This window comes from Carettochelys insculpta, chromosome 5 (genome assembly GCF_033958435.1).
Source record: "Carettochelys insculpta isolate YL-2023 chromosome 5, ASM3395843v1, whole genome shotgun sequence".
In the NCBI taxonomy this organism is placed as follows: domain Eukaryota; kingdom Metazoa; phylum Chordata; order Testudines; family Carettochelyidae; genus Carettochelys; species Carettochelys insculpta.
Genome location: NC_134141.1, coordinates 108,502,435 through 108,526,569, shown reverse-complemented (window position 1 = coordinate 108,526,569; position 24,135 = coordinate 108,502,435). Strand labels below are relative to the sequence as shown.

The 24,135-nt window shown below is 41.6% G+C and overlaps 1 protein-coding gene across 2 annotated transcripts in view; it reads left to right on the top strand.

Annotated features, from left to right (window-relative positions):
- ZNF532 (zinc finger protein 532) overlaps positions 1–23,615 on the top strand; it is a 99,048-nt gene extending 75,433 nt beyond the window's left edge. For both annotated transcript variants that reach the window (XM_074995714.1, XM_074995715.1), the window contains 5 exons: positions 2,312–2,474; positions 11,008–11,286; positions 13,239–13,351; positions 15,146–15,293; positions 21,110–23,615. In XM_074995714.1, coding sequence (XP_074851815.1) covers positions 2,312–2,474; positions 11,008–11,286; positions 13,239–13,351; positions 15,146–15,293; positions 21,110–21,604 — 1,198 coding nt within the window. In that variant the 3' untranslated portion in view covers positions 21,605–23,615. The remainder of the gene's footprint in view (positions 1–2,311; positions 2,475–11,007; positions 11,287–13,238; positions 13,352–15,145; positions 15,294–21,109) is intronic.
- Positions 23,616–24,135: the final 520 nt, after the last annotated feature.

The following is a 24,135-nucleotide window of genomic DNA, read 5'->3' as shown; positions in this document are numbered from 1 at the left end:
TTCTGTCACTAATATTGCCATGGATGGCAGTTGTTTAGAGGGCCAGTGTCTTGGTGTGCAATCTTGTTCAAGTCTCTTAACTTTCCCATGCTTCAGTTTCTAAACCTGGTTATAATTCTCAGTTAGCATTGTAAATCACGTTGTCGGGAATGGGTCACTTCACAAAATGTGGATATCTGATGCATGTTATTGATAGAAATACACAGCTTTAGAAAATGTATGAATAAATAAAAATTACAAATACTCTAACTAGTGAATAGCTTTTTATTTTCTCACATTAAAATGAAGAATGCTGTGAATAAAACTTTACTGTTTTAAACCGCTTTTTGCTGTTGCCTTTCTGCTTAGCTTGGAATGTGGCTACTACTGGGAACATGTTCCCCCTGAACAGCAGTTCCCAGTGAGCCAAACTATGAACATATTACCATGTCAATCCTTGGGTTCCCCCTGTCCCTTATGGAAGTGTTATGGGCACAGGAGCTACTGCATCCCTATGGCTTACATAATGTGCATGGAACATGTCCAAAATAGCTCAGTGGCTGGGGGAATACTTCTTTGCTCTGCATCTTTCTCCAGTATTCAGCTCTCATGCTCTGACTGGGCACCAGTAAGATTCAGCTAAATATTTATTAACATTGGAAAATTATGTTTAACATTTTAGAAGTAAAATTTAGAAGCACTGATGATGAAAAATGTCAGGTAATTTTTGACACTTCTCTTTTCTGTAGAACGGCTGCTGCTGCCACTGTCAGTGGACACTAGGTTAGTTGGACCGCTAGTCTGATCAAATATGATAGTTCCTGTGCTTCTGCATTATGCTTTCCTTTCCTCTCCTTTCCCTAAAAAAATTACAGTTGTTCTGAAGAAATAAATTGAATTATTTGAGCTTTATCTGGAGATACTGTATATGAAAAAGAGGATACGTTTTGGGCCTTCCAGTCATAATAGTGCTTTTTAAATCTAACAGTTAATAACTTATTATTAAGTGAAACATTTAAATAGGCAGAACAAACAAAGATCATTAAAAGAAAACTAGTACATGTCATTCTATGTTGTTTTCAAGATCACTGACAAAATGCAACCAGTCTCAAACTAGTATTAAGGTAGTAGTAGCTCTTTTACTTAGACCAGTGTTCTCCAGACTTAAAACATTCACAAAACCCTTTTGGGACTTCAGCCTTATTGGCGTACCCCTTCTCCCAGTGCCATCCCAGTAGTTACCTCCTGATTTTTAGTCATTCATTTACTGCTGTGTAACGCTTGAACTCCCCACTTAGACCATAGGGTTACCCTCTAAGTGAACTAACTTGATCTTTCCATTTCTTTAGTGCATTCTAGTTTCTTTCTGGTTATTACTTATTGATGGGGAGCATGACAGTCAGAATTGTGATGAAATTATATCCATTTAAGATTAATTAATAATTTCTCCTTAATTTAAGGAAGCATTTTTATGCTATCATTTAAGTCACCTTCAGAGACTACTGTTAGAATGTCCCTTGCTATTTCAGCCTATTTTGGGCCTCTTTAATTACTGTATTAGGTTCTTCACCAGTCTGTTTATGAAGCCTGGATGAATTTCTTCACTACTTAATAATCTGCTGATTTGTGCTAATATGCTTTCATTGGTAGGTAACATCTTTATTAGAATATTGAAATAACAGGAAGGAAGTTGGTCTACTTGCTATTAAAATTACACAGTTGGCTTTTGCTATTTCCAGCCGTCCGGCATCAGCTTTGGTGGAAGCTGTGCTTTGGTCATTCTCTACAATGCTTTGAAACCAATAGCTAGCTGATTACAATTGTTAAATGTGCAAATAGAGCAGCAGCCTTCTAGAGAAATTTCATCTTCAAAGGCACTGGAGGGATTAAACTAGTAATTCAAGAAGTTGGTAACACATGTCTAAGCCAAAAATTAATCCTGCTTTATGCATGTTAACATTTTTGATCAATTCAGTCTACCAAAGTTAGGTAGACAAAAAGCTCTTTTCTTATATATGTGAATTAAAGATCTAAACATATGTGTGTTGAGAAAATCTTGTCAGAAGCATTTATTAGTTTTACTGTGTATAAATGTGCCATTGGTTTTGGGATTTTAATACTGTGTTATTTGAGTGCTGATTTACTTAAACTACTTCACAGTCATCAAAATTTAATCATCATCTTCATTTTTGATTTTCCACAACAGACTAATATATTCATGTGCACATACATTTAGTCACACTTGTGATGAGGAGAAAATTAACATAGTGATTCCTGCTGTTAAATGATTGGGATGACTGACTTTTATTTACTGAACTTCTTCTGTTTTTAGAATAATATATAAATGTTCCATGTGTGACACTGTGTTTACCCTGCAACCCTTGCTGTATCGCCACTTTGATCAACACATTGAAAACCAGAAGGTGTCTGTTTTCAAGTGTCCAGACTGTTCTCTTTTATATGCACAGAAGCAACTTATGATGGACCATATCAAGGTGTGTGGGCATCTCTTTTCATTTGAATTCTTATACAACATTTGTCACATTTAAAGCTTTACATGAAGTCACCACAGAAAAGCACAAAATTGAAAGAAAACTACTGAAAGAAATAGATGGTGGTAATTCCTAATAAGTACTTAGCAGTTAATATCTCTGTGCAGTTTTAATATAGAATCTCTGTGTTCTAGTCACTAATTAAATTTGTTTCTGAATGTTCATATTTTATATATTGCCAGTGACTGTGTATATTGTGTGCAAGGTAATATACAAATAATACTGACCATAGTGAGATTTGTGGGCCCAGTCCTGCTGGGCATCTCTTACAGTGGGTGCAAGTTATCATTAGCTCTTGTTGAAGTCAGTTGGGAGTTGCTGATGTTCAGCCCATTATAGAATTGATCTGCTTCTTCAAGCGCTTGCTCATGTCCATTCCACATCAGGTCTGTGTGCACACTGTGCACCGGCACTGGAAGATTTTCCCTTAGCAATGTCCGTAGGGGAGCAGCCCTTCCATGGTGGGGTAAAAGGGGCTCTGCACACAGCCCCACACCCTCAATTTCTTCTTGCTGCCAGTGACGGTGCTGAAATGTTCTGTTTGTCTTGTGTTAGTGTAGTTCAGCCTAACAGCCTGTTTTCCCTGTAAAACTGATAGTTTGTAGTTACTTGTTATTCCTTGGCAATTTTAGCATAATTAGTGAGTAGTTGTTCCCAAACGGGACTTGGCCACAGGACAGGGCATTCTCCGGTCCCCAGGCTTTAAAACCTGCAACTGCAGTAGATGTTCCATGCCCATGAACTTTCCTTACACCAGCTGCCTGTGCTGTCTGGGAGAAGGACACATTAGCGACTGATGTCATATTTTTTTGTAAGTCGTTCAGACCCAGAACAAAAAGGGAGGGTAACATTCACTCTGGCATGCCTAACAGAGTCCACAGTAGCTTTGGCACTGGAGCCAAGATCAGATTCGTCTCTGAGCATCATGGCATTGGTGTGGTGCACTTCACTGGCACCTTACTTTAGCTGGCACTGGTCTTCTTCCCCGTCTTCCTCCGAGGAGACTCTAAAAAACTTGAAAGGGGAAGATCTCCCACCTCCTGGAAAGGAAAGGGCCAGAGGAGAGAATTTACCCACATCAGAGAGCTCAACCCCTCCATCAGGAAGTAAGGCACCAGCTCTGGTCAAAGAGTCTAGCCCATCCTCAGCCAGGTCTGCCACACTGGACACTGAGAGCCTGCACTGGACTGAGGCCCCATTAACACCTGAGAACCTGCAGGTGGCACAAGATACCTTGGCATTACCAGTGCTTCCTGCACTGACCTGAGTGGTTCTGTGGTCTAAGGGAAAATCTTCTTTGGGACCTATACATAGATCCTGTCTTTGTGTCGCTGTTCTCCGTCCAGGGGAATGCCCTGTCAGCGCTCACCAGTGCAGAGCTGATGCCTCAGACACAGGGATGCAGGCCTACAGGAGCTTGCTGCAATTCCTAGGCCCAGGATCCAGACAACAAGAGTCAGACTGCAGTTCAGCAGTATCTGGCATAGACCTGAGGAGGCATGAACCAAATGGCAGGAAGAGTGGTATAGCTTCTTCATCTCATTGTGATATCCTGCTGGTGAGTGGCACATCCCTCCTGAGTAGCAGGTCCCTTTGGAAATTAGGTATATTCCAGGTTCTATTCCCATTCCAGGTCCCAGTACTGCTTGATTAGAGTGAGGTGTAGACCACCAGGATACCATCACCTATCCGCTGATCTCTGCTGGGCACTGATGTTCCATGTCAGGGGCACATCCTGCTCCGAACTCTCTGTCTCACGATGCGCTGACCAGTACTACTTGGCAAGAAGTCAGGGATCATCAGCACGCTAGTCCGTGGGCATTGCTCACTCACTGTCCATCCCTGGCTTGGATCAACACGGTGGTTGGAACTGCAGCCCCCAACATGGCCTCAGAGTCTGGGGCCATCTGGGGGTTCACACAACCCTATGAACCATGGGGGTTCGTGCAATCATCCCATCCCACCTGCCTGGTAACAGGGGCCTCAGAGAGGTGATTTGCTACAGTGTCATGCCCCCCTCATGAGGTCCAACTCCCAGAGGTGGCCATGCTACAGACCAGTGAGTGCTCAGAGAGGTGGAAGCACCCATGGTACTGATCTTGTTTTCTCATCTCCAGACAAGGCTATCTCTGCCCCCCAAAGGAAGATGCTAAAGTTCATCAAGAGCTGCTAAAGAAAGTGGCATCAAACCTAGGGCTACAAACAGAGGAATTCAAAGAGCCCGCAAATGCTCTGCTCCTTTGCCCCAGCCAGGGTGGCATTGCCTCCCTGTGAGGGAGTCAACAATCATAACTGTCTGTGGCAGACTGCCGCCTCGTTGGCCCCATTTCGAGGAGAGACAAACAGAAGTATTTCATTGTGCTAGAGGTCATGAATACCTCTGCACCCACCTGGCTCCCAGTTCCCTGATTGTGGAAGCCATCAACCACAAGGAAAGATGGGGACAACCTGGCACTACAAAAAATAAAGACTCCAAGAGACTGGATTTATTTATATGCAGAAATTTCACTCATTTGTGTAATCTACAGCTCATGATTGTCTACCACCAAGCCCTCTTTGGCTGCTAAGACTGCAGTACTTGGCAGGCCACAAGTAAATTTGAGAGGTGGCGCCCTGAGAGCTCTAGCAAGGAGTTCCAGAGTATCCTGTAGAAAGGCTCAGTAGCAGCCAGGGTGGCCCTCCAGACAACTTTGGATGTGGTTGACTTGATAGTATACACAGTGACGCTGGCCTCTTCTATATGCAGGTCATCCTTGCTGCTACTGTCTGGTCTATCCTTGGAAGCTCAGCAATTTATTCAAGAACTTCTATTTGATGGATGGGCCCTGTTTGCAGAACAAATGGGCAGGGAGCTCAATGGTGTAAAGGACTCATGAATGACCCTAAAGACCTTGGGGTTCTGCGTCTCTGCCCCAACCCGTAAGCAGTTAAATCACCACAGTCAGGCAAGCCAGCCTAGACAGGACCCCCATTCTAACTGGAGCAAGGGCTGTAAGAGTCAACCTGCCCAGCTCTCTACACAGTCACACTTGAACTGTTCTAAGCGGGGAACCAAGCATCCATTTTGAGGGTGAGCCTGAGCACAGCCTACCAGGCTGTTCCCAGGATACGTCTTCCCCAACTTTTTCCAGCTGCCTTTCTTTGCCTGGGCTCACACCACCGTGGATGAGTGGGTCCTCCAGATGGTGGAGCACAGATACACCTTGCAGTTTGTTTCTTCCCTTCCCTCTTCTCTTCTCTCCTCCCTGTCCCTTTCAGAGGCCCTCTCATGGGAATCTTCTCATACAGGAGATGGAAGCTTTGCTGCACCTGGGGGCAGTTCCACTCGAGCACTGGAAGGAGGGATGCTACCACTTTGTGGTTCTCCCTTTTGGCTTGGTGACAGCACCAAACATGTTTACCAAGTGCATGGTGGTGGTTGTCACATGCCTGAGACACAGAGGAGGCTCAGATAGTCTTGTACCTTGATGATTAGCTTGTCAAAGGCCACTCCAGGTCTAAGGTTCAGTGGGACATCAAGGAATTATTGGTGACTTGCAGGTCTCTTGGCCTCCTTGTGAACACAAAAAACTCCATGCTCATCCCTGTACAGAGGATAGACCAAAGGCAGGACTGAAAAAGAGGACACCAACTTGGGCAAAAACACTGGGTGGAGACACAGCTGGACCTCATCACTGTAAAATACCTTATATGGTAGTTCTGATGTCAAGGCTTTCCTTTCTGAATACAACAAAGGAGAGGTGTTTACATACTGTGGATATCAGTAAGGATATTGTATTCTACTTGAACTGTACCAAGTCCTTCTGCAAGCTCACACAGTTCTTTGCTGCTACAGTGGAAAGGATGAAGGGCCTTCCAGTGTCATCTCCAATTGAATCATCTTTTTGCATATGGACCTGTGATGAATTGGAAAATGTCCTACTGCTGCTAATTGTCAGAGCCATTCAACCAAAGCTCATGCATCCTCTTCTCATCCAGAGCTCGTTTTTTCTGGCCAATGTACTGATTCAACACATCTGTAGAGCCGTAATGTGGTGTTTTGTCCACACATTCGTGTCTCACAATGTCATGACTCAGCAAGCTAGGACAACACAGGATTCAACAGAGCTGTGCTGCAACCTACATGATCATGAACTCCTATCCACCTCCACAGAAGTTAGCTAATACAGGTAACTCCTTGAAGTTAATACAGAACGGACTTGAGCAGGCACTTGAAGAAGAAAAGATAGTTTACCTCTTCTATAACTGGTATTCTTCAAGGTGTGTTGCTCATGTTCAGTCCATGACTTTTACTCCTTCCCCACTGTCCAAGTTTCCAGCAAGAAGGAACTGATGACATGGGAAGTACATGGCGCCCCTTTTACCATGCCATGGAGGTTCCATGTCAGGAATCAGCAGAGCTGCTCCCCTGTGGATACTTCCAAGAGAAAAAAAACTTCTAGCACCGGTACATATGGCAAGCACACTCACCTAGTGGGGAATGGGCATATCAAAAAACACCAGGACAGTTACAGAACAGGTAACTATCTTTTTTTTTTTTTTTGTACTCATAACTCGCTGCTAAGAGAAGCTTTGTGCAGAATTCTATATACCCTTAGAAGGTAAAATAAAACAAGAGGAAGCAAACTAGAAATTATTTTTCTTAAAATTCCTAGGTTTTTTCTTTCTGCTGTAAGTATGATGGCATAGACAGTATCGCAATTTCTATTCCAGAAAAACTTCCACTGTTTCAAGTACAGTACCAGACAGTGCCCCTGTGGTTCACGATTACCGCTTGACCATTGTATGCACTCTCACACATCTGTTCAGAGTGACTTTATGCTGTAGTTGAAAATGAGAAAAATAGCATGTGTATCAAATGTATGGGATGACAAAAGATGCTCTGAGAAGTGAGGACAAGGTATTTTCAGTGTTTGAAAGTTGTTAGCTCCCATGTTAAGACCTGTGACATGGTTTTTGTGAGAAATTATTTCATAATCTTGTTGCATTTTTGCCAGATATCTTAATTATTATCCTGCAGTAATGTGGGGCTATACATCCAATGATGAAATAAGTCATTGTTTTTGTTAATCTGACTGTAAATATTTCCCATCATTTGATTGTATGATGATCAAATGAGTTGCATGAATAGTAGTATATTCCCTTTTTATTTACTAATTTTTTTCTTGGTGCTTGTCCTTTTCTTTATTTAAGTTAGCCTTTTACTTGCCTTCTTATCATATTTTGTTGTTCAACCATCAAGCAAGGGGATATGCTTCTCTTAGCATTTTATTGAAAGCATCCCCTTTGCAGTGTGTACAGCTTTTTCTATTTCTTAACAGGAGTAAATAGTGGCGTAGACACACACATATTGAGTCATGATTTGAGATCATTTGGTTTTAAAGCAGAGATGTGGATTTGGCAGCTACATCTATAATTAAGATTACCTAACTCTTTCTGATATAAGGCCCTCATTTTTGTAACTTGTCACTTTGCTAGATTTTTACTGTTTGGGCTGAAAACTTGTGTGCCTCCAGGCTGATTTTTAATTTCATTGAAAATAATTTAGCCATTTGAGAACAACATTGGGGAATAATGTGCTGTTTTGTTCACATTTAAAAATTCTACGAGACATTTCATTGAAGGTGGGGTTCTCTGGAGAAAAAAATACATGGAATTGTAATTAAAGACTATATAATAATGAATACAAACAAGAGGACTGAATTAAGTTTTTCTTGCTAGCCTTTTGAGTGCTTGACTTTGCAACATTAATGTTCTTCTAATGTAGATTTTTGGTATGTAATATGGTAAGTAAAGAATAAAACATTTGACTCTGATATCATCATCTTAAATTAAAAATGTGCAGAATACTTCAAAAGGAGAAAATATTTTTATAACTTTTTTCCACACCCCAGAAGTTCTCTCTCTTTTTCACAGAACTTTTGTCAACTTGTTGTGGGACTAAATTTCATTGTAATAGCTAATACCCTATTTAGACATGCTAGAAAATTGTTAAAATTGAAAACAACTTACCTTTTTAGTCATTTATTTATTTATTTATTTATTGTAAATGAAACATCTTGGCTATGTCTACACTTGTCCCCTTCTTCAAAAATTTTGGGAAGTAAAGTCACTTCGAAGTTGTGTGGGCACTTTGAAGTGTCCGCGGCTACACAGAAGTCGGCACTTCAAAGTTTGACATTTCGAAGTTGCCATGGGGGAGAATTTGTCTAATGAAGTGCTGCATATGCATTGCAGCACTTCATTAGTAATCACCCATCACCCTGATTGTGTAGACATAGCCCTTCGCTTGGAAAGTAAATGCCATTAGTTTATGTGTAGACCACTTAAACTGAAAGACAGTCCTGTCCCACAGCACAGCTGAGAATGACATTGGCAAAATACCTGGCAAACAGTCCAGGGAATTTATCTGATTATTCTGCAAAGAAGAGCCTGACACTGAGATACTTTAGCAAAGCAAACTATCAAATTTGTATCCTAGTAGCAGTTTCCTATGGTACAACAATGTATTCAGTGGTTTTGACTGGTGAGACTGCTTGCTCAGCCTAGCTATAAGATCGGATGTTTACTTTTGCCTTGCTGGTTTGTGTGTCTAGCCACTCCAGATATAATGGACAGTGTAAAAGTCCATGAGCACACTGGTGATTGGAAGGCAAGACTTTCACACGTGAAAGCAGTCTCCTGATTGGCAAATTCCTGGTTGAAAAAGGGCCTTTTTGAAGGATCCCCGCTCCAAAGAGCAGGTTAAACCTCTCAGGCTGCATCTACACTGTGAGATAAAATCGATTTTATTAAAATCAGTTTCTTAACGTTGGGTTTATCCATTCGATTTTGAGCATATTCACCTTCCCTCATGCTCCCCACAAAATCAACTTACTGCAGCCACATGCAAGTAGCTTAAATCAAATGCTGCTGCACTGTGTTGTGGGAACCTATCCCACAGTTCCCTGAGCCCTGTTGCATTCTGGCTCCACAATTAGATGTGGGTATATGACACCATCTTCCCACATTTCATTCCCCTCTTTCCCCTGCCATGTTAAGTATGTTTAAGTAGACGCAGTTGTTACACTGAAACTTGACTGAATCATCAGTAATGGACCAGGGCAGCTAAAAGATGGTATACTGGTGACAGCCACGCAAATGGTGACTGCCCACGGAGTCTCTCTCTCAGACTTGGATCTGGATTTAGGCAGCCTGCAAAAGAAGACCCTTATGTCTAAGTAGACACAGTTGTTACACTGAAACTCAGATGATTCATCAGGCTGAAAGATCCCAGACTACAGCCAGCTTTGCACCTGGAAAAGAAGACCCTAGGAAAAGAATATTCCCCACTGCAAGCCTTGCTTCGTCAACTGTGCTAATTGTATAGCTAATACAGCCAGCCACTGAAAATCGTGATGGCTGAGGGAGACATCCTCCCGGCAGCTAAATGAATCACCAGCTACAGCCAGCCTCTGAAAATCATGACTGCCAAGGGAGACATCCCCCGGACAGCTAAAAGAGCCCCGGCTACTGCCAGCCCCTCAAAATTGTGACCGCTGAGGGAGACATCACCCTCAGGTGGCTAAAAGAGCCCCAGCTATAGCCAGCCCCCAAAAATCATGACCCTCACTGCTCGCAATCTGCCTGGCACCTTGCACAGCACATCTTTTTATTGGTTCGGGGTCAAGCCATGTGATGTGGCTGGGTGCAGGAATGTTCCAGACTGTGTGGCGCCTCCAAGGGGAGGGAAAGGAGGGGATGTGGGGGTCAGAACAACATGTAAACAACTGAAAAGAAGTTTCTCATACTACCAGACAAGCATGACCCTACCCACAGCTTAGCTGACAGATGGTAGGGCCAGTGGCTGGCACCAGGCAGCGCAGAAAAAAAAGGCTGCTAGCAGGGATATACACAGAAGCACAGACTCCACAGCTGCGCTCTTAGCAAAGAAAAAGAGAGAAGATTTTTCAGCCTCTTATGACTCCACAGCCACGGGTTTGCAGGTGCCAAATTGTAACAGTACTTTTGCCTAATTCCTCTGCAATTGAAAGTAGTGGAGATGTCAGAGGCCAGAGCGGAGAACTGTGGTGCATTGTGGGGCACATATGGGACATCTGTATAGGTTAATGAATTCAATTTAAAGACATGCTGCATCCTCCCTACCCTTCATTCGGTATTAAATTCAAATAGGACGCTACATCCATTGGGTTACTCCGATTTTAGGATTTCAATATCATGATGATATTAGTGGTCCATAAATAGAGCTAATGGAATTTACGGTGAGAACAGGCACTGGGAAGAAACGGGATAACTGACTTAAAATCAATTTTATCTCGTATTGTATGCGCAGCCTCACTCACACAGCTTCACTTAATGTAACTGTATTCAGCCAATGAAGATTCTTTATCTAAGCGGTTTTGATGTTGCTTGTTTGTATTGCAACCTTGGTTTTATTTCAACTGTTCTGTAACAGTTTAATTTTTTTATATTTTAGTCTATGCATGGAACATTGAAAAGTGTTGAGGGCCCCCCAAACTTGGGTATACATTTGCCCCTGAGCATTAAACCCCCAACTCAAAACTCAGCCAGTCACAACAAAGATGACACAAAATCCATCAACGGAACTGAAAAGCTGGAGAAGAAGTCTCCCTCTCCTGTAAAGAAAGCAGAGCCCAAAAAAGCAACCAACCCTGGCTGGACGTGCTGGGAATGCGATCGACTCTTCACTCAGAGAGATGTGTACATATCCCACATGAGGAAAGAGCATGGAAAGGTAAGTTACTGTAACTTCCAAATTACATGAATGAATGCTAAAATAAAAAGTTATTTTTTAAAAATTCAATGGAGCTTCATAAATAGAATTATACTCCTACTGATTATTTCATTTTTGTGCTCTATTTTTTCTTTCCTGTTCTCATATCCATTTCCTTTATGTTGCTTAGGTTTTAAATTTCTACTGAAAGACTCTCATAGCCGTCAGTTAATTGTAAGGTTATTTAATTAATACCAAACATTGGCCCAGAACAGATAGAATGACTGAAAAAAGTTCCTGTGAAATTTTTCTTAGCTAAACTGATTTCTGATTCTTTTTCCATTCCCCTCCCCCAATTTGGTTCTGGAGAAACAACTTCTTTTTTGTTTGGCCAGATGAGCATGGTTGTTGTAAATTACAGACCTATGTTCCACTCATAATGAATCTTTGCCTCATCTAGATCTAATAATATTTAGAGTTGGTAAAAAAAAATAGAAAAAGAAATCCACACAATTTTTTTCTTGAAGTATTGTCCCTACAGGTGCTTCTCTTCAGGTTCACATGTGCCTCTCAAGTCTTTAATCAGAGATTTTCCTTTAACAGTGTCCATTTGGCCTGCACATTCTCTGTGTGCTTCCTCATGCCATACCCCGTCAGGATACTGGGATGGGTGTTGGAACAACTGCCAGTTATTTCTCAGCCACCTTGGCCTGAGGCAGAGTCTTAGTGGGTCCGCCTTCGACGGGACTCTGCTATCTTGTATAAATTTTTTCCTGTAGTTGTTTGTTCATTAGTGACCGTTTTAGTTAGAGATCTGTAATGAGAGAATTGTTTTGTTCCTCTCCCTCCCCTTGGGGAGCCATATTTTGTAGGCAGGGCATGCCTGGCTCACCCAGTTTTAAATTCCTCCTCGTTCCCCCAAGAGGCTCTACTTGTTAGGAACAGCCACCATAAATGTGCTCATTGCTTGGGTGAGTCCCTTATCTCCCAGAAGTGCACCTTCTGCCTGGCTGTCAAGTCCAGGTTAAGGAAGGAAAGGGAAATTAATCTCCAATGTTGATGATAGAACATTCCCTTTGACAGCTTTTGAGTTTGGTTAGAAGAACCTTCTCTAAATCTGTCTCTAGAACAGGGTGGCCAGCCTTTTTTCATCGGAGAGCCACATGGCAATTTTTTAAATGTTCAAGGGGCTGAACAGAAAATAGCCTCAAACCTGTGCTCCCCTCCCTGCCCCCCATCCCCAGGCTTAGCAGAGAGCCAACAACTAGGTATATGTCCACATCCTAAATTTTTACCTAAGGTGCTGCTGGAGTTCCATCTTAACCAGTACGTTCAGCTACCAGTGTTTTTTTTCCCAAAACTGCATAGCTCTTTGCAGGAGATCTGTTTTCGTACCTTGGATGTTAGGAGGGGGTTGGCTTTATGTTTAGATTATGCCTGTCAAATGATTAAAAAATTAATCATGATTGTGCTGTTAAAAATTAATTGAATGATTAATTGCACTATGAAACAATAATAGAATACCATTTCTTTAAATATTTTGGGTGTTTTCCACATTTTCAAATATTAATTTTAGGTACAACATAGAATACATTGCTCACTTTATATGTATTTTTATTATAAGTATTTGCACTATAAAAAACAAAAGAAATACTTTTTGAATTCACCACCTACAAGTACTGTAATGCACTCTCTTTGTCATAACAGTTGCTCTTAAAAACGTAGAATTATGTGCAAAACAAAGGCATTCAGAAATAAAACAGTGTAAAACTTCAGAGCCTGAAGTCCACTCCGGCCTACTTCTTATTCAGCCAATTGCTCGGACAAGTTGGTTACAGTTTGCAGCACATCATGCTGCCCTTTCCTCATTTACAGTGTCATCTGGAAGTGAGAACCTTTCTCTGATCATTTTGAAAGATATCCACTGCCTTTGGTTATCTTGCTTGCTAATATTCTTTTTCCCTTCTTTAAAGCAAATGAAGAAGCATCCTTGTCGACAATGTGACAAATCTTTCAGTTCATCACATAGTCTGTGTCGCCACAATCGTATCAAGCACAAAGGCATTAGGAAAGTTTATACCTGCTCGTAAGTTCCACTTTTATTGTTCTTTGAGATAAATTAAAACAGAGGTAGAGAGAAAAGTAGAGTCTGTTGTCAGTTTACGTTCATTTCTTGTTTATGCAAAACCAAGCAGTTAATTAATTGAGTCAGTATTCAAGCTGTCCCATTTATATATAACACAGTGATTCTGAACCAGGATATGTGTAACCCAGTGGCTACATCAGCTTCTATAGATATTTGCCTAGTTTTACCACAGGCTCCATAAAAAGCACTAGCGAAGTCAGTACAAACTCAGATTTCATACAATGACTTATTTACATTGCTCTATGTGGGATATACTGCAGTGTCAGCATAACATTTATATTCCACTTGATTTATTTTATAATTATATAGTAAAAAAGAGAAAGTTAGCATTTTTTAAAGTAATAATGTGCTGTGAAACTTTTATGTCTAATTTTGTACGCAAGTAGTTTTCAGGTGAGATTCAACTTGGAGGTAGATGGAACAAATCAGACTCCTGAAAGTGGTACAGTAGTTTGGAAAAGTGGAGAACCACTGATACAGCGTATTGCTTTATGGACTTAAAATAATGAGTGTAGTTTAGGGTTTGCCACCTCTTTGGTTATTGGGAAAGTTGTGTCATACTCTTAAGTCCGATTCAGGCTGATTTCAGCTGATCTGCTAAGCAGTATTGAATTACAGTAGTCAATCATTTTGTGAGCTGCTTGGAAACTATTCCATTTGTTTCATATGTCACGTGATAAGCATGAAGAGTTCTATTTTGGACTTGTATAGCCTTTGAAAAACAACTTAGTGTGGATGTTCATTTTAATTTCAGAATCATCTGCTGGTATAACAAATATTATTGTTTTCCATTAGCAATGCAGTTATCATAGGGAATGTTAATTCCTGAAAACAGGTTTATTTTGAAAGAGAATATTGGCATATATTTTCTCTCTTTCTGCTGTTCTTCTTTGGGCACACTCCTCCCAGTAACTGTTCTAGAACACCACCAGGCCCAACTCAAACATCACTTGAGTTATGGAGATAGTTATCGAATATCCCAGGCACTTGGGAGGCCTTCAAATCCAAAACCATCTCCAGCTCAGAGAGCAAGCCCCATGGGGAGATAAAACTGTTCCCTTGACCAACCTGGATGCTCGCCAAGAACAGCAGGCACAAATGAGGTGAAAAGGGAACTACGAATGGATGCTTAGTTCAAAGAAAGAAGAAAATCAGGCCCAGAGAGTTACAAGAATACAAGAGTGAGGTCAGACCAAGATGTTTCTACAGTGCCTAGATCAACGGGGTCTTGGTTTATAAATAAGACACGTAGGTACAAAAGCAAAATTAACAACAACAACAACAATATTTGGAATCCAAGTTCAGATTGTAGGAGAGTGTTTGCTGCCCGGGTAAAGCTTGAATTGAGGAGAGGAGAGATGTAGAAAGGGTTTGTCTAGTTTTATCCACTGGTGATGTGGACAGAAGACTAGAGGGAGAAGAGCTCAGCAACTTGTGTTTTCACTTGGTTTTCCCATGTGCCAGTTCCTAGGATAGTACACCAAAGAGTACTGCCACTGCAAGAGAATGGTTCATTTGCTCAAATATTTTTAACTAATACGGTATTTGGTAAATTTGTTTACATTTCAGTACTTACACGTACAAATTTGGTTAGAAAAATATTTGCATTTCCTTTAACAAATTGCACTGGCACCTGGATTTAATGCACTACTTCATATCTGTCTTTTTAAAAAAAAGTGTTTATAAAAAATGTGCACATTTAACCATGTGTATTTCTGGTTTGCACTTCTACAGACACTGTCCAGATTCACGACGCACTTTTACTAAGCGGCTGATGTTAGAAAAACATATTCAGTTGATGCATGGCATTAAAGATCCTGATGTTAAAGAAATGACAGAATCAACCAATATGGAAGAAAGTGAAGTAAAGGAAGACACAAAGGTACTCACTTTAGAAGTATCTCTTTCAATAGTGAATTTTTGGTCCATTCTCCTTTGTGTGAAGTTAGACCTTTTCATATATACAAAAAGAGGGCTCTACCAAATTCCCACTTCATTGTGATGAATTTCATGATCAGAGGATTTAAAAAACTGTAAATTTCAGGATTTCGGCTATTTAAAGATGAAATTTCATGTTGTGAGAATTCCAGGTGTCCTGACCAAAAAAGGAGTTAACAGGGATCACTAGGTTATTGTGGGGGTGAGTAGAGTTGTGGTACTGTTCTTACTTCTGTACAACTGCTGTGGAGGTGCTGCCTTCAGCTGGCAGTCAGCTGGAGAATGGTGGCTGCTGGCCAGGAGCCCGGTTCTGAATGCTGAACCAACAACAGCAACACAAACATAAGAATGGCCATCTTACATCTGCCCTGCTGCCTCCAGAGCTGAGCCCTCAGTCTGCAGCCACTACTCTCCTACTGTCTGTAGCTGAAGACAACACCTCAGAAGTAAAGGTGGCATGATATGGCATTGCCAACTTATTTCTCTGTTAAGTGTCAGAGGGGTAGCTGTGTTAGTCTGTATCAGCAAAAACAATAAGAAGTCCTGTGGCACATTATAGACTAACAGATATTTTGGAGCATAAGCTTTCATGGGCAAACACCTACCTAGTCAGACACAATGTAGTGGAGAATCTGGAGGAAGGTCTAATTATACAGGCTCATGAAAAGGAGGGAGTCTCAATCAAAAGGAAATCCAGAGTTGATGAGGTCAATTCAATCAGCAGGTAATGTGGAGGTGTGAACACCAAGAGAGGAGAAACTGCTTTTGTAGTTGACCAGTCACTCTCACTCTCTGATCAATCCTTTATTGATGGTGTCAAATTTGCAAATGAATTTTAGCTCTGCAGTTTCTCTTTGGAGTCTTCTCAAGTTTTTGTGTTGCGGGATGGCTACTTATACATTTGTTACTGAGTGTCCAGGGAGATTGAAATGTTCTTCTATGGGTTTTTGTATGTTACGATTCCTGATATCTGATGTGTCCATTTATAATTTTATGCAGAGACTGTCCACTTTTGCCAGTGTATATTGCAGAGGGGCATTGCTGGCACATGATGGTATATATTATAGTACAACAAGAAGTCCTGTGGCCCCTTATAGACTAACAGATATTTTGGAGCATAAACTTTCGTGGGCAAAGACCCGCTTCGTCAGATGCATGAGTGGTGGGGGGGTGTGGCTTCAGAGGGGTATTTAAAGAGTGGGGTCCCAGTAAAAGGAAGGGCCACAGTTGACGAGGGCTATTCAGTCAGGGTGGAAAAGGCCCATTATCAGTAGTCTGTATGGAGAGAGGAAAAAAACAGGTCAGATAAGACGGGGGATATGGCCCATTGTCAGTTTAACGTAGACATGTTAACACCTAGGGCAGAGAAGCTTCTTTTATAAGAACAAAAAGCAGTCAAGTGGCACTTTAAAGACTAGCAAAATAGTTTATTAGGTGAGCTTTTGTGGGACAGACCCACTTCTTCAGACCATATCCTCTGTTACTATTCTTTTATAAGGTGCGAGCCACTCCCAGTCTCTGTTTAATCCTTGGTTAATGGGGTCAAATTTGCAAATAAATTGCAGCTCAGAGATTTCTCTCTCCATTTGATTTTTGAAATTTCTTTGTTTCAGGACTGTTACCCTTAAATCTGCTACACTCAGATGTTAACAGGTGTAGGTGTTAACATCTCTACATTAGACTGACAATGGGCCATATCCCCCCTGTCTCATCTGACCTGTTTTTTCCTCTTTCCATACAGACTTCTGATAATGGGCCTTTTCCACCCTGACTGAATAGACCTTGTCAACTCTGGCCCCTCCTTTTACCGGGACCCCACTCTTTAAATACCCCTTTGAAGCCACACACACACCCCCACTCATGCATTTGATGAAGGGGTCTTTGCCAACGAAAGCTTATGCTCCAAAATATCTGTTAGTCTATAAGGTGCCGCAGGACTTCTTGTTGTTCTCAAAGATACAGACTAACATGGCTACCTCTCTGATTCCTGCAGAGTTGTATATTATCGTAGTAGATGTACTGGTGAATGAGCCCTGATGGTGTGGTTCATGTGGTTAGATCCTGTGATGGTGTTGCTGGTGTAGATATGTGGGCAGAGTTGGCATTGAGGTTGGTTGCAGGGATTGGTTCCTGAGTTACAGTTCTGTTGTGTGGTCTGTAGTTGTGGGTGAGAATTTGTTTCAGATTGGTGGGCTGTCTGTAGGTGATGACTGGCCTGCCTCCCAATGTCTGAGAGTGAGGGATCATTGTCTAGGATGAGTTGTAGATCACTGATGAGGCGCTGGAGAGGTTTTAGCTGGGGGCTCTATATAATGGCCAGTATTTTACTTCTTGGGCCAGCCTTGTAGCAGGTGGCTTCTAGGTACACATCTGGCTCTGTCAGTCTGTTTCTTCACTTCCTTAGGGTGGGCATTGTAATTTTAGAAAGGCTTGGTAAAGGACTTGTAGGTGTTGGTCTCTGTCTGAGGGACTGAAGTAAATGCGGTTGTACCTTAGTGCTTGGCTGTGTACAGTGGATTATGTGGTGCACCATGGATGGAAGCTCGAGGTATATAGGTAAGCATAGTGGTCTGTGGGTTTCCGGTATAGGATGGCGTTTATGTGACCATCACTTATTTGCACATTAGTGTCCAGGAAGTGGATCTTTTGTGTGGACTGATCTAGACTGAGGTTGATGATGGGGTGGAAACTGTTGAAATCACAGTGGAACTCTTCAAGAGCCTCCTTCCCATGGGTCCGGGTGATGAAGATGCCATCAGTGTAACGCAAGTAAGGGAACGAGAGTTGAGGAAGTGTTGTTCCAGATCAGCCATAAAAATGTTGGCATACTGTGCGGCCATACAGATGCCCACAGTGGTACCACTGATTTGAAGGTATAAATTGTCCTCAGATCTGAAATGGTTGTGGGTGGGGACACAGTCACAAAGCTCCACAATCAGCTGTACCTTGGCCTCTTCAGGGATCCTGTTCCTAACAGCCTGAAGTCCATGTTCATGTGGGATATTGGTGTAAAGGGCCTCTACATCCAAGGTGACCAGGATAGTGTTTTCAGGAACATCACCAATGTATAGTAGTTTCCTCAGGAAGTCAGTGGTGTCTCGAAGAAAGCTGGGAGTGCTAGAGGCATAAGGTCTGAGAAGAGAGTCCACATATGCAGACAATCCAGTAGTGAGAGTGCCAGTGCCTGAGATGATGAGGTGTTTGGGATTTCCAGGTTATGGATCTTGGGTAATAGAGTTGTCATTGTTATTTCTGTGTTGTTGCTGTTGACAGGGTGCTGTCTTCAGAGGTGGGCGCTGGCCATCAGCTGCTGCTTTCTGGCCACACAGCTCTGAAGGCAGCTTACAAGTAAGGGTGGCAATACCGTGAGCCTTCTCACATAGTCTTGTAAGCTCCTTGCAACTCCCTTTTGGGCCAGGACCCCCAGTTTGAGATACGCTGGTCTCCCTCTGTGAAATCTGTATAGTATGGAGGAAAAAAGCGTACAAAAGACCAGATTTCACAATCAGTGACATGTTTTTCATGGCTCTGAATTTGGTAGGGCTTATACAGCAGGGATCATGACTGTCTACGCCAGCGGTTCTGTAGCTGTAGGCAGGGCCACAAAGTGGGCCATGACCCCCATTTTAATGAGATCACCAGTGTTGGCTAAGATATGCTGCGGCCTAGGGCTGAAGCCTGAATCCCACTGCCAGGCCCACAGTTGAAGGCCAAGGGCTTCAGCCATGGGATTGGAGCTCAGGCTACAGGCCACCTGCCTTGGGCTGAAGCCCTGGGGCTTCAACTTTGACTACCCTCATTTTCTGTGCTCACAGCGATAGAGGTCAGGTTTTGCTCCTCCTTAGCCCCCCCCACACCCCAATCTTGGGTTGGTTGGACTTGGGATGGGAGGGCTTAGGCATTGGTCCCTACTCTTGGGGTCATACAATAATTTTTGTTGTCAGAAGATGATATGGTGCAAAAGTTTGAGGAACCCTCGGTCTTAGTCCATTTCTTATATAATATAGACCAGAGCATTTCACTCAGTAAGTCATTCATCAGGTCCATATCATGTGGTTAAATGAGGGCATGTTTTTAGAAAAACATCTAGGCATTTAAAGACTTCAAGTGATGGAGATATCAGCATATCTCTTGGTGACTTGCTTCACTTGTACGTTTTGCAAGGAACTCTCTTGGAAGCCCTGCAACCCAAAAACTTTTATCATCCAAACAGCTGCAGCTTAGATAGAAGCAGAAGCTAGAAGTCACCCTTCCCCAGAATACCCTGTCTATTCCTTGATTTCACCCACCAAGGCCAGAGACAGGGCTGCATGCTTGGCCCTCCTTCATCTTAGTGGGCCACAAGATTAAATCGGGCATGTGCATTGACCCATGACCCCAAGAATAAGATTAAATGGATTGCACTCGATTCTCCTTCTTTATCCTGCCTTTTCAACACAATGAGATCCACCATTAAAGGCAAATTAAATTGCCAGCAAAAGTAGCATAAAGAAGCAAGGGGGATCACACACCTCATGCATACCCTTGCTTTAAATGTATGTCACTTCTCATTTTGCTAGGGGCTGCTCAACCATCCCCTCTGTTCCAGGCCTCACCCCCACTGTACCCCTTCCTTCCCACCTGCTCCTGCTCTCTTTCCTGTCTTGTCTCCCACATGCACTCCGTTCCTTCTCCACTCCCTCCCTCCCTCTAGGCATTTCTAAAGCACTGTGAATTGGCTGATTCACCCTCCAGAAGTGCAGGGAGGAGGAGGTAAGTGTGGGGCCCCCAGCGTGAGAGAGGCATGGGGGTATAGGGAGTGTATGCAGGCCACAAGTAGAACACCAATGGGCTGCATGCAGCCCTCAGGCTGTCGGCTGCCCACTGCTGCTCAGTCCTGTGCTGGGGGAGTGCCACTGCATGAGAGAGGACAGTGCAGTCTCCTTGATCCTTCAGTCCTTTGTCTGCCTTGTAGGACTTCTACCAGTGATGCCAGTTTATTGATAGTTATGTGGACACATGTTTACCGGCAGCACCAGACTAATTTCCCACAGAACGCTATGCACTAAGACGCATACACATCTTTTAATCAGAGGCTGATAGTAGTGATGCCAGCACACATTTTTTCCAGGGGAGATTTTGTGAGACTATTTCACAAACCTAAAAATTGTTGCCATGCAATTGCCTTTCCCCCTTTTAAAATATTCTTGAAAATAGGGTCATGTTACTATACAGGCTTGAAATATAGTGTGGATGCTCTGGGCCATGCAGATAAGTGGAAGATTTTTGAAAAATAGGCCTCTTGCATCATAAAATGAAGAAAAGATTGGTAGTAGATTAGTAATCAAAAATTTTACTCAGTGATTCATCTTTCTCTAGTATCTCCCTCTGGACACAAATAATCAGAAGGTGATCTACAGTTCTTATTATGATGCGTGGAATAAAATTGAATCCTATTAAGATTGAGATCCTGAACATAATCACTGAAGTGCTGATAGAATGATATTGTACCATTGAATATTATATTTACTGGAAAACATTTATTAATGTTCATGCAATGTGCCAAATGCTGCTACTATACCTGAGCTAGCAAAACCAATCTCTTGTACAATATATTAAGGAACTGATTCTTGTTAACATAGATTGTTACTTCAGGGATTGGATTTAGCAGGGGCTTATTGAAACACATCCATAGAAATTTGTTTAGTCCACAGGTGGTGACTGTTCCTGAGAGGAGCTGTGTATTTATAACTGTATAAAATACACTTTTTTTGTTTTTAGGTTCCCAGTCCAAAGCGTAAATTGGAAGAACCTGTGCTGGAATTCAGGCCTCCAAGAGGAGCAATCACTCAGCCATTGAAGAAGTTGAAGATAAATGTTTTTAAAGTCCACAAGTGTGCAGTGTGTGGCTTTACAACAGAAAATCTTCTTCAATTTCACGAACATATCCCTCAGCACAAATCTGATGGCTCTTCATATCAGTGCAGGGAATGTGGCCTCTGCTATACCTCTCATGTGTCTCTCTCCAGGCATCTCTTCATTGTACATAAGCTGAAGGAGCCTCAGCCAGTATCGAAACAGAATGGGTCTGGGGAGGATAATCAGCAAGAAAATAAACCCAATCATGAAGATGAATCGTCTGACAACATGGCGTCAGACCGAAAATGCAAAGTGTGTGCAAAGACATTTGAAACTGAAGCGGCCTTAAATACTCACATGAGAACACATGGCATGGCCTTCATTAAATCTAAAAGATTGAGTTCAGCTGAAAAGTAAGTGGATAGTTGAGAAGCAAAAATCCCTGTCCACATTGGAATATAAAATGACATTTTTGTTACAGGAAGTTCTCCATATAATAGTGTTAACAGTACGGTTCTGGCTGTTGCAATATATTCTACATAAATGTATCCTCTTCACCTCATTGTCTATACACTCAATAAGCATTAAAACAGTATTTGAGTTGAAAAGAGTTTGTATATATTTAAACTAACAATTTTTATACTCTTTGTTACGTGTTTGTATTGATATTTAGTGGAAAATCAGTTTTCTGTTTTTTGTTTGTTTTTAGTACATTTCTTTAAAACAGAATTCTTAATTTGGGGGCAGTTCCTTGGGTTCTGTTAAACCTGTTTTATATATAAAATGCTTCTGATAGAAAGTTTAGTTAATGAAACTGCCTCAGAAAACAGTGCTTTTACGTATAGAGAAGATTTTGAACATCGTTGGGACTTATGCTTCTAAATCTCTCGGGCAGTTTTGAAAATTGTTCCCCAAGTAACAGTCTGTGCATGCATAGAGAATGCAGTGTTGGTTTTAGGCAGTAGCACCAGAAATAGCAGGTGCTAAATCTTCAGGGTACATATACCTTAGGAAGTCATTGCACTTTTGAAAAACTGTTACTGCACAACTATGCAGCACTACATAATGGCTACATCTACTCTGAAGGGTTTTGTAGACAAACCTTGTGGAGCGTCTACCCGCAAAATGCGTTTTGTCGACAGAAACCGGAGACAAAAAAGCTGTGTAGACCCTCCAGGGGGCCCTTTTGTTGACAGAGCTGATCAAAAGATCGATCCATTTTTATGTGTAGACGCGATCTGTTGACAGACGTTTTGTTGGAACATCTCTTTCAACAGTAACTTCTGTAGACAGATGCTTCTAGTGTAGACATAGCCAATTTGTTTAGGCCCTGCAAGGAAGTGTTGAAGGTCAAACACTGTTAAAATTGTTGCAGAAGGGTTGGGTTGCAGTGGATTAAACAAATATTATCTAATTTGATAAGAAGATTTTTCTAATTGTGGTGGTTTTTGTTGTATAAATTATTTAACCTTATGTAGAAGGTAAGTACACAGCTTTGTGTATTTTCTTTTGGTCTGGCTCCTGAAAGAAAATAGTTTAATTCTTTAGCTGCATGAGTTGGTATTTCCTAGCTCTGTATGCTAATACCAAAAGTTCTGGTGTTCAATGTTACATCCAATCACAGCTGTCAAGAAGGTAATACACCAGCCTATTTAAAAGCTGGCCTTGCAAACTTAGCACTGACCATCTGAAACTAGTAAACCTTTCCAAAAGTAAACTTTATATTACTGGTTATGTTTTCTTGAAGTACAAAAAAGGTACCCTACTGTCCCTTTCACATGCAGTTCTCCATGAGAGTTATATTTTTGTTTGTTTCTTTTGCATTTTATACCTTGTATGTATCCCTAAACAAATTTTGTATCTTTTTTAAAAAAATTCTGTATATATAGATAGCCGCATGATATACTGTAGTAATTGTTCCGTTCTTTAAAAGTCTTGCTGCTGTCAAATGTTACTATACACTATGTCCATTATAACTGTATTAAACACATTTCATATGTAAATAAATGTGGAGCATTTTGCCCCTAAAGATTTGTGAGATTCTCTTATTTATTAAATTCTAACAATGTTAGACTGAGCTCTGTAAAAATTCCTCCTACCACTCTGTGTTGTATATCAGAAACTTTAGCTCTTTTCTCACCATCCATGTTCCTATTTTGGTTGGTCAGTAGATGCTTGTTATCCCCTTTATACACTACTCCAGTGTTAGGTGATTATGCAGTACTTCTGTATGCTAAAGCTTATAGCTGAAGTTGCAGGTTCCTGGTATGTTTTTGTCAGTTATGTGCACTGGCTCTCATTGCCTTTTTGTTAAGTGTATACCTCTTTAATACTTGTTTGTTGATGAGCACTGTCAACTGTACAGCAAATAAGTTATCACTATGCAGCAATGGTGTTTTGTATACAGTGAACAGATAATAAAGGTTACATTTGCACAGGCATTATTAATTTTGTTTTCTGTTCCCTTTCCTTTGTTGTGCACCTACAAAGGAGAAACCCTGAATCAGTGATTATACATCACTTCATATGCCAAGTTAGTAGTGGCACCAAGTTTTTAGGCAACCTATGTAAAATGAGTTTCATGTCCACAGTCCATTTTCCAAGTGCGCACAAGCACATCAAATAATTTGCCATAAATTGTCCATTAAGGATTTAATTTTGCCAGTGATTAAGTGGAGGGAAACTCAGGATATTGGTCAATAGTCAAAGTCTCAGGCTGGTAGAACTGGCACTCCTTATTAGTAACTACAGCAAAGGTTTAATGGAAGACAGGGTTCAACAAGCCCCTAATTCAGTGGTAGGCAACCTGCAGCCCATGTGGCCCATCAAGGTAATCTGATTGCAGGCCACGAAAACATTTGTTGACATTGTCCACAGGCACTGATCCCCACAGCTCCCAGTGGTCGTGGGTCTCTGTTTCCAGCCAATGGGAGCTGTGGGAAGTGGCA